The 10369-nt window shown below is 64.4% G+C and overlaps 1 protein-coding gene across 1 annotated transcript; it reads left to right on the top strand.

The window, feature by feature from the left end:
* The first annotated feature begins 2531 nt into the window (after nucleotides 1-2531).
* On the top strand, nucleotides 2532-9117 carry MROH6 (maestro heat like repeat family member 6). The gene is made up of 14 exons (XM_064384150.1): nucleotides 2532-2853; nucleotides 3073-3225; nucleotides 3430-3584; nucleotides 4260-4377; nucleotides 4591-4775; nucleotides 4867-5004; nucleotides 5179-5293; nucleotides 5381-5524; nucleotides 5605-5778; nucleotides 6598-6765; nucleotides 7054-7173; nucleotides 7431-7533; nucleotides 7640-7705; nucleotides 7870-9117. Exons 1-14 carry the CDS (start codon nucleotides 2590-2592, stop codon nucleotides 8094-8096), a joined length of 2130 nt encoding a protein of 709 aa, XP_064240220.1. The 5' UTR covers nucleotides 2532-2589; the 3' UTR covers nucleotides 8097-9117.
* Nucleotides 9118-10369: the final 1252 nt, after the last annotated feature.

Genomic DNA, 10369 nt, shown 5'->3' with positions numbered 1-10369 from the left:
GCTCGAGGAGCAGGAGGGTTTGCATCCCAGGGAAGGCACGGGTCCTGCTGGGGTGGGAGACAGCCCTGCACTGAGGCCTGAAGGGCAGCCAGGAGCCCCCAGCTGCGGGTGGGCTGTGGGGAGTCAGATCCCACACGAGCTGCAAGGCCACAGGCAGGGAGGGACTTCCTGCAGAAGACACCTCCTTGCTAGAGGCAGGCTGGGGGCGGGACAGGGTGGGGTGGTGCCAGGTAAGAGGGTCCAGCCGTGGCCCTGGGCTCCCACAGCTGCCTATGCACTGCCCCCAGGCTCAGGGTCAGTGAGGACATTTCAAACTCCACAGTCCACAAGTGAGAGCTCAGGTGTCTCCTGCCACTGCTGATGCCAACCCGGCACCACCTTGGCATCTGTCACCGGCCAGCCAGGCCTCAGGGACACAGCTCCCGACCCAGCAGCCCAGGGGAGGGGAGGAAGGATGGGGAAGAAGCAGAAGCTCCAGGAACTGACTCAGTTGCAGACACCCGGCCCAGGTGGCACTGTGCCTGGCTGTGTGCTGGGCTGGCCCTGACTCAGCGCCAGCAAGTTCCTGATCTCAGGGTTCCGCCAGTTTTGGCAACACGAGCTTCAGAGGAACTGCTCGGGAGAGAGGTTCTAGGCTTGGCACGAAGTGGAGGTTGGGGGCCTGGGCCTCACTTGTCCAAGCAGCCTGAGGGGGCACAGATAGGCAAAGGTGTGGGAGGAATGCCGACCGCCTGGGGTGCGTCAGGGACACTTCCGCCTGCCCAGGCATTCCACCAGACCAGCTCATCTGGCTCCCCAGGGCTCAGGGCTGGGCAGCACCCACTGTGTGGTTGGCTGAGGGTGGAGGGCGGGGACGGAGCAGGGGCCCATCCAGCCAGCCCTGGGGAGTATGAGCTGGAGAGAGATACAGACTCACACACACACTGGGCAGAGCACAGCACGCCCCAGGCACCCGCAGGGCACCTCGCACTCCAAGGGGCCCAGCTAGGGAGTGTTCGTCCGTTGTTGCACTGCTGTAAAGAAATACCCGAGGCTGGGAAATTTATTTATTTTATTATTTTTTTGAGACAAGTCTTGTTCTTGTTGCCCAGGTTGCAGTGCAACGGCATGACCTCGCTCACGACAACCTCCGCCTCCTGGGTTCAAGTGACTTTCCTGCCTCAGTCTCTGGAGTAGCTGGGATTACAGGAGCCCACCACTACGCCTGGCTGATTTTTTTTTTTTTTTTTTTTGAGAAGGAGTCTCGCTCTGTCACTCAGGCTGGAGTGCAGTGGCACTATCTCGGCTCACTGCAACCTCTGCCTCCCAGGTTCAAGCAATTCTCCTGCCTCAGCCTCCTGAGTAGCTGGGACTACAGGTGCATGCCACCACACCCAGCTAATTTTTTGTAGTTTTAGTAGAGATGGGGTTTCACTGTGTTACCCAAGATGGTCTTGATCTCCTGCCCTCGTGATCTGCCTTCCTTGGCCTCCCAAAGTGCTGGGATTACAGGTGGGAGCCACTGTGCCTGGCCTAATTTTTGTATTTTTAGTAGAGACAGGGTTTTGCCATGTTGGCCAGGCTGCTCTCAAACTCCTGACCTCGTGATCCACCTGCCTCTGCCTCCCAAAGTGCTGGGATTCCAGGTGGGAGCCACCGCGCCCAGCCAAAACTGGTAATTAAAAAAAAAAAAAAGGTTTAATTGGCCCATGGTTCTGTAGGCTGTAGAGGAAGCATGGCTGGGGAGGCCTCAGGAAACAACGTCATGGCGGAAGGGAAGCGGGCAGGTGTTACATGGCGGTGGGGCGGTGCCACACTTTAAAACAACTAGATCTTGAGAACTCTTATTATGGGAACAGCACCAAAGGGGGAAGTCCACCCCCGGATCCAATCACCTCCCACCAGGCTCCCCCTCCGGCATTGGGGATTACATTTCAACATGAGATTTGGGTGGGGTTACCCTTCAAAACTAGCCAGGACCCAGAAGGGGCCCCCCGACAGTGGTAGGTGCCTGCACAAGCTCTGGAGGGGCCACTGCTCCTCTGGCATCTTCACTGCCCCTCCACCCCTCCGGGCTGCCCCAAGCCCACCCAGTCATGCCCGTTCCAGGGTGTCTGACAGAGCCAGTGGGCGGGGGGCAGGGCCAGCCCCTAGCCCCAGGCCCAGTGGGGAGCTGACTGCTGGGCAGGGGCTGAATCAGGCCTCAGCTCAGGGTGGGGCCCAGACTCCTGGACCCAGCTAGGACCTCCTCAGGGCTGTCCACAACTGCCCCAAGCCCCCGGCCAAGAGAGGCTGGTAGTCAGGGTTAGGGCCCTTCTCCCCCTTTCTTTGTGATTCCGCCAGCTCTTGGGGATCCTGTTCCCAGGGTCCTGGTGGGGAGAGCCAGACCACGACACTCAGGCTCCAGGCTGGCCACTCCCCTCCAGCAGCTGGGTCAGGAGGGCCCCTCACAGGCCCACAGCAGGCACCTCCGTGTGGCTCCCCAGCCCCCACAAGCTCGCGCACGCGCCACCACGCCCGTCCATGGTCCTGCCCGGGCCAGCTTCTAGGTCAGGCCTGGGCACGACTTCCCGGGAGGAGCAGCAGCAGGTGCTACAGGCAGAGGCAGCTATGGCTGGGGGTGTGTGGGGCTGGGTCCAGGAGACGCCCGTGGGGGCTCTAACCCTGACAGCTGTGGCCGAAGGAATCCGGGCCAGGCAGGGGTGGTCCCGGGAACCCCCTTCCACAGGCCCTCAGCCTGAGCCCTGGGAGCTCAAACCTGAAGCCGAGCCACAGACCCAGGCACTCGCCACCCATTCTGAGACTGAGCCTGGGTGTGGGGCCACCGTCCCTGAAGCTGGCAGCGAGCCCCGCTCCCCTGAGGGGCCCCACCAGGTGAGGGGTGAGGGAAGGGATGCTGTGTGGACCGCCGGGACTCCCGTGAAGGCTAGGTGGAATGGGACGTGCTGGGCCTGGCGGAGGTCAGGGCGAAACAGGCTGGTGAGCAACAGAGGAGCGAGGGATTTTGTAGGAAGCAGGGTGGGAAGCTGTGGGACCGGGAGGAGAGCTAGGAGAGGCTTGGGCACTTCAGACACGCCACCCGTCCTGCCCTAGGTTCCCCAGAGTTCCTGGGAGGAGGGGGTTCTTGCTGACCTCGCATTGTACACGGCTGCCTGCCTGGAGGAGGCTGGCTTTGCAGGGACCCAGGCGACAGCGCTCACCCTGTCCTCAGCCCTGGAGGCCCAGGGGGAACGGCTGGAGGACCAGGTCAGCTTCCACCCACTCCATGCCCTACAGACTCCTGCCGGCTGGTGCCAAGGTGGTGGGAGGAGCCTGGAGAGCACAGCCTGACCCTGCCACCTTCAGGCTGCTCCAGCCAGGTGGGGCTGGGGTGGGGGTGAGGTGGGTACAGGTGAGAGGGAATGGACAGTGGAAGAGGCCTGACTGCTGAAGTCTGCTCCTCTCCACCAGGTGCATGCTCTGGTGCGAGGGCTGCTGGCGCAGGTGCCCAGCCTGGCGGAGGGGAGGCCCCGGAGAGCGGCCCTGAGAGTGCTGAGCGCGCTGGCCCTGGAGCATGCGCGGGACGTGGTGTGTGCGCTGCTGCCCCGCTCTCTGCCCCCCGATCGGTAACCCAACCCGGCTGGCCCTGCGGCCCCCACGCGGCTTCCTTCCCCCTTCCCGCTTGGCGATGGAGTCTGGCCCCAGACAGGGGAGCTGAAAGGGAGCAGGGCCTCCTTACTCCATCCCCGCGGTGACTCCTGCCCCGTATCCATTCCTGCTCCCCTCACTGTTAGTTCTGCAAACTCCGCCCACCCTCCTGCCACAGAGTTTCTGAGGCTGGGCCCCTCTGGGTGCCGTCTTCTATCTCCACGTAGTCTCCCCTGGAGACCATGCTGGGGTTGGCTCCGGAGTGGGGTGAGTGAGCCTGGGGGGCCAACGTGCCTGGACACCCCTGGCTCTTTGGTTAATTTTCCCCAGAAGTTATCTTTGGTTTTCTTCTCTGTAGCGATTAAAAAAATAATAATGCCAGGTTTATTTCACTGTCGCTGACCCAACAGGACTCCCAGCGGGTCTCCACCCGGCAGCTGAGCTTGAGACAGGCTATTTTGTGGTCTGCACAATTAACACTTCATTTGTTTATTTGGGATTTGGGGATGGGGGAGACCGGGGTGGTGGTTTCCCGCCCCTCCCCTGCTGGAGTCCTAGTGCCTGCCTCCACCCTAGCTGGGGACCCCCTACATCTCCTCGACACCCACCCTGCACCATCCCTTGTCTCACACCAGCCCCCTCCGAACCCTCAGGGCAGCGGCCGAGCTCTGGCGCAGCCTAAGCCGTAACCAGCGTGTAAATGGGCAGGTGCTGGTGCAGCTGCTGTGGGCACTGAAGGGTGCTTCAGGGCCTGAGCCCCAGGCGCTGGCGGTAGGTGGCTCCAGCCATTACCATGGGGCAGGCACGGTCGCGGGGTGGTGGGGAGGAGGGCGGTGACGGGGAGTTTGCACCTAGGTCACTCCTCCGGGAATGTCCCACGCGTGTCTGAGGCTTAGTCTCTGTCCTGTCTATGGCATGCCTGTCCGCCTGCTGTCCAACGCAGCTCCCGGTGCCCACGGCCTGAGTGAGCCACTTGCTCCACAGGCCACTCGTGCTCTTGGGGAGATGCTGGCTGTTTCAGGCTGCGTGGGAGCCACGAGGGGCTTCTACTCCCATCTGCTGCTTGCGCTAGTCACACAGCTGCACGAGCTGGCCCGCAGCCCTCGCTCCCCTGACATGCCCAAGATTTGGGTTCTGTCCCACCGAGGACCACCACACAGCCACGCCAGGTGAGAGGCAACACCAGGGAATGTGGGACGGGCCAGCATGCTGTCACCCTCTCAGCCTCACTGCCCACCTGCTCACTGTCCCCACCGCCAGCTGCGCTGTGGAGGCCTTGAAGGCTCTGCTCACTGGGGATGGAGGCCGCATGGTGGTCACGTGCATGGAGCAGGCGGGAGGCTGGAGGAGGCTGGTGGGAGCCCACACCCACCTGGAGGGTGTCCTGCTGCTGGCGAGGTGAGGAGGGGCCCCAGGATGTCACACCAGGAGGAGACTCGTTGCTGGCCAGGTGCTGGCGCCGGGCAGGGGGACAGGGAAAAGGCAGGGGCACGAGGGTCGTGTTGGGATGGGGTCTTCTTGAGGAGTAAGGCCGCCAAGCGGAGCGAGAGCTCCCATTTCCACCTACCCCAGTGCCATGGTGGCACACGCCGACCACCACCTGCGAGGCCTCTTCGCAGACTTGCTTCCCCGGCTGCGCAGCGCCGACGACCCGCAGCGCCTCACGGCTATGGCCTTCTTCACCGGGGTGAGCCTGCTTCCCGAATGGGTGGCGAAAGGTGACCGTGGACTTGATTCCTAAGCCGCAGCAGCTGACCCCGTGTGCCTCGCCTAGCTGTTGCAGAGCCGGCCCACCGCACGGCTCCTGCGGGAGGAGGTTATCCTGGAGCGACTTCTCACCTGGCAGGGAGACCCCGAGCCCACCGTGCGCTGGTTGGGCCTGCTGGGCCTGGGCCACCTCGCGCTGAGTCGCAGGAAGGTGAGACAAGGGAAGGGGTGGAGAGGAGCCCGGCCAGGCTGCGGCAAGGTCTGCAAGAGGCTGACCACGAGTCCCAGTAGGTGCGGCACGTGAGCGCGCTGCTGCCGGCGCTCCTGGGCGCACTGGGCGAAGGCGACGCGCGGCTCGTCGGTGCAGCTCTGGGCGCCCTGAAGAGGCTCTTGCTACGGCCCCGGGCGCCTGTGCGGCTCCTGAGCTCGGAGCTGGGGCCCCGCCTCCGCCCGCTGCTGGACCACGTGAGCAATGCCCCGCCCTCTCAGGCCCCGCCCCCTCAGGACCCGCCCCAGCCTCTCCCTCCCAGGCCCCGCCTTACCAGGCCCCGACCCCAGTCCATCCCCCCCGGCCCCTCCCCCAGGCTCCCTCCCCGGCTTTTCCTCCCTTGCCCAGCCCCGCCCTTCCAATCACTCCCTCCCAGGCCCCGCCCCACCCCTTTAGTCTCTCCCTCCTAGGCCCTGCCCTGAAAGGCCCCGCCCCGCTCCCCGTCTGTTCCTGCTAGGCCCCTCCCTGCCCCGCCCCGCTCCCCGTCTGTTCCTGCTAGGCCCCTCCCTGCCCTGCCCCGCCCCGCTCCCCGTCTGTTCCTGCTAGGCCCCTCCCTGCCCTGCCCCGCCCCGCTCCCCGTCTGTTCCTGCTAGGCTCCTCCCTGCCCCGCCCCCCTCCCCGTCTGTTCCTGCTAGGCTCCTCCCTGCCCCGTCCAGTCTCTTCCTCCCAGGCCCCGCCCCTCCGGTCTCTCCCTCCGAGGCTGCTTCCCTCCAGCCCTCCCCGCCCGCCCTCCCGTTGTCGCCCAGCTCCGTCCCCCCAGGCGCGCCCTCCAAGATCCTGTCCCGCCAAGCTCCTCCCCGCTAGACTTTTCCTTCCAGACCCCATTCCCTAAGGCCAGCCCTCCAGGGGTTCCCCAGGCTTCCCGACCAGGTCCAGCTCCAGGCCCCGTCCCCAGATCACACCAAGTCAGCAGCCTTCCCTAGACCCCCTGCTTCCTCGCTCCGCCCTGGCCGCCCCCTGCCACCCTTGCAGTCCCTCTCAGCCTCTGTCCGCCCTGACGGCGCTCTTCCACGCAGACCCGGGACTCAGTCCGCGCTTCAGCGGTCGGGCTCCTTGGGACTCTGGTGCGCCGGGGCCGGGGCATGCTCCGGCTTGGGCTCCGCGGCCCCCTGCGGAGGCTGGTGCTACAGAGTCTCGTGCCGCTGCTGTTGCGCCTGCATGACCCCAGCCCAGATGCTGCTGAGGTCAGCCGCCCCACACCTTCCCACCCCTACGCCAGCCAACACACCCCACTCCCACCGCGCCGCCCCTCCGTCCATTACAGGTCAGGGACTCCCCCACCCCAAGGACCTCAGGGGCAGGCGTCACGGGCTGCCAGATTACTACTGCTCTTCCCCTGGGCAGATTCACTCCAGCCCCCTGCCCTGGGCTCTTCTGTCCCTAGCCCGATGCCCCTGTTCCCCCTCTTCCCACCCCACCTTTTGCCTTTCTACTTCCTGGACCCCTGACCCGGCTCCCTTCCCGTATCCCAGAGCTCAGAGTGGACCCTCGCCCGCTGCGACCAGGCCTTTTGCTGGGGCATGCTGGAGGAGATGGTCACTGTGGCCCGCTACGATAGCCCCGAGGCCCTGAGCCACGTTTGCCGCCGCCTGGTCAGTAGGGAAGCAAGGTGACCTCGAGAGGGTGTGATCAGCTGCCCCCTTGTTCCAGGGTTCACCGGGGCCCCCAAACCGTTTCTACCGCAGCCAAACCGGATAGTCAGGCTGCTGGTGGGGCAAGTCCAAGGCCTCGGACCATGCCACCTGCCCTGGGGGCTCCCCTGGACCACCAGCCCCTGGATTCAGCTCTGCAACCTCCTCCACACTCAGGATCAGCCCTCCTGTCCTGCCACTAGCCCTTTTATCCCCAGGTTCAGCGGTACCCGGGCCACGTGCCTAACTTCCTGAGCCAGACTCAAGGCTACCTGCGGAGTCCCCAGGACCCTCTGCGCCGGGCAGCCGCCGTGCTCATAGGTGAGGCCGCCCAGGTCACACTGCTCCTGGCACCCGGGCTGTGGGAGCTGGGCCAGCCCTGCCCTGCGGGTGTGGGGCCCGCACTCATGCATCTGCTGTGGTCCAGGTTTCCTTGTCCACCACGCCAGCCCCGGCTGCGTCAACCAGGACCTGCTGGACTCGCTGTTCCACGGTGAGGCCCCGCCTTGCCAGGGAGTGGGATCCTGGAGAAGTGGCGGGTTCTGGGGCGGAGTGGACGGGAGTGGTGGGTGGAGGCCAGGGCCCGTCCTGGGAGCCGTCTGACCCGTGATCTCGGCCGTCCTGGGCGCCCCCGTCTGAGCTGTGATCTCCCCGCAGACCTAGGGCGGCTCCAGAACGACCCCGAGCCGGCCGTGGCCACGGCAGCACACGTGTCCGCTCAGCAGGTGGCGCTGCTGGCCCGCTCCCGGGGCCGTCCCCGAGGGCTACGCCTCCTCCGCCTCGCCCCCCGCCCCGCCCGGCCCCCACCAGTCTTCGCCGACAGCCCCTTCCCGCGTAGGAGCCTCGCAGGCCGCTGGGGCTGCTCCGGACCCCGCCGAGCCTGAGGCTCGGGGCTGGGGCCCGCGGGCCGGGATCCGACTTGGGCACCCCATGTGCACAGCAGCCCGTCCTCGCCCCGACAGAGGGGCTCCCTGGGCCTGGTACTGGACACCGGTGCCCGTTCCCCCCCACCTACTCCCCCCACCTACTCCCCCCCACCCCTCTTCAGGCACCCTGACGGCGACGGAGAGGGACAGCCAGCACCCATCTGTTCCCGTCAGGTCTCTTGTTCTCCCAGCCTCCTGGAGCGTCCCTTGTGCCCCAGTTGGGCATGGCTCCTGGCCCAGATGGTACCTGGTCTCGAGTCTGGTGGGGGACTCTGAAGCTGGTGATCCCATAGGCTGCCCTCCTGGGTCTCCATCTCATGCCTGGATGGGATGCTGTGGCCTGGCCGGCCCTGCAGCTGGCCACCCCTACATCCTCGTCCTGCACCCCATTCCTTGCTGGCATCCTGAGGCTCCTGACCGGTGTCCTCTCTGCTCAAGAGTGTTGACCTGTCACCCTGCCACACCTGCTGTGCCCTCAGCCAGGGCATCATGCCCTCCGTTCATCATGTCAGGCCCCATGGGAGCCTGGCCTTTGGAAGCTGGCCCCGGCCTCCCTCCCAGCTGGACCATGTCAGCTCGGGATCACACCTGTGGGTCCAGATGTGGGGTGCCATGTGCAAGCCCAATCAGACTGAGCAGTGGTGACAATGCCCATCACCCCTCCCAGGGTTGAATGAGGAAGGTGCCACTGGACACACGAGGAAGAGGCTGCTCTGGGAGCCGCCAATGCTGTGAGCTCACCCCTCTGGCTCTGGTCGGCAGGTTCCTGCAACCTAGGATGCCTGCCTGGAAATGTCCTCACATTCAAGGCCCCCTCGCAGCCTCCTCCTCACAGAAGCCTCCACACATGCACAGGGAGTGTGGGTAGCCTTGTGAAGGGCTGGGACCATTCCCCCTTGGGGGCAGGCATGGGAATCCTGCTGACCTGTCTCCCCAGCTGCTGCACAGAAAGCATCTAAAATAAACACGTGGATGGAAAACGTGGGGCACCTATCTTGAGTGTGGTTATGGGGAACTGAACCGGTCCAAGATCTGGCTCCGGCTGGGGTAATAGGCCACAGGCCCTGATGTGGCCCCAGGTAAGAGCCAGTTTGGCAGCAGGGTTAAAGGTCAGGCAGGCTCCAGGCTGTGGCCAGGTCAGGCTGGGTTAACCCTATGACAGAAGCTGTGCTCTGGTCCAGCAGGCACTGAACGGGTGCAGTTAGAGCTGTCAGCTGTGGGGTCAGGGTCTCTTTACAGGTTTAAGCAGGAAGCTGAGGATCAGGCCCAGGGCATGGGTCTTTGTGGAGCCGGGGGCAAGGTATGGTGGGTTAGTTTGTATCCTCCATGGCAGATACCAAAACGGGATTCAACGTATAAGAAATAGCTCGAGAAGGTGGGAGAGGGCGCCATGGACATCCCTGGCCTGTGTGTGATGTCACAGGTGTGATCCCAGGCCTATGTGGTCCAGCTTGGGGGGAGGCTGGGGCCAGCTTCTGGAGAAGACCAGGCTCCATGGGGCCTGACATTATGAACAGGGGATGTGATGGCCTGGCTAAGAGAGCACAGCAGGTGTGGCAGGGAGACAGGTCAGCATTCTTGAGCAGAGAGGATGCAGGCCTGGAGCTCAGGAACCTTCGAAGGCTTCAAGCCAGTCATCTGTCTGAGGTCCGCACCGCCCAGGATGGGTCGGGAGCACCCGTGGGGGGCACAGGAGGGGACAGGCTTCAGGACCCAGCCACATGGTCCTCTCAGTAGCAGCCCCAAAGAGGGAAGCCAGCCTGGCCTCGCTCACCTTGCAAGCTGGGGTCAGACCTCAGGGCAACTATGCACAGCCCACCCCTCCCACCAAGCACAGCGCTCGCCTGCACCCCACAGCACACTGGAGAGTCTGCTGAGCAAACACAACGGTGAGGCTGTGTTCCCCCCACTGTGGTGCCCGGGAGAGTCCGTGCCATCCTGCAGCAGGCTGTTTATGGCCCAGGTGTGGCTTGCACCACACAGCTGCCTGTTAGGAGTTGTTCGGCCCCGCCTTGCTCTGGCCCTGCCTAGAACCTGGCAGCCCTGCCAGGGTGAGTGAAGTTCATGCAAAGTCCACATGGCCTCTGGAGTGTGACTCTTTCCTGTTGTAATTCCTGGGGGGCTTCAGGTGGCATAGTGGCCTGGTGCCTCCATGGGGATGCTGTGGCCCCCGGGGTCTATTAGATCTACCTGTAGAGAGCCCACTCCAGGGTAAATCTTCCAACGGAGGC

Source organism: Aotus nancymaae, unplaced genomic scaffold (assembly GCF_030222135.1).
Source record: "Aotus nancymaae isolate 86718 unplaced genomic scaffold, 86718_ANA_hifiasm-v0.15.2.pri h1tg000036l, whole genome shotgun sequence".
Classification (NCBI taxonomy): domain Eukaryota; kingdom Metazoa; phylum Chordata; class Mammalia; order Primates; family Aotidae; genus Aotus; species Aotus nancymaae.
This window is presented reverse-complemented; position numbering and strand designations above follow the sequence as displayed.

Bases quoted from the DNA above. Each gene is read 5' to 3' on its own strand.
- MROH6 (XM_064384150.1), top strand. From the start codon at position 2,590: ATGGCTGGGGGTGTGTGGGGCTGGGTCCAGGAGACGCCCGTGGGGGCT. The intron at 3,226-3,429 runs GTCAGCTTCCAC...CCTCTCCACCAG, and splicing joins GGGAACGGCTGGAGGACCAG to GTGCATGCTCTGGTGCGAGG. The intron at 5,779-6,597 runs GTGAGCAATGCC...TCTTCCACGCAG, and splicing joins TCCGCCCGCTGCTGGACCAC to ACCCGGGACTCAGTCCGCGC.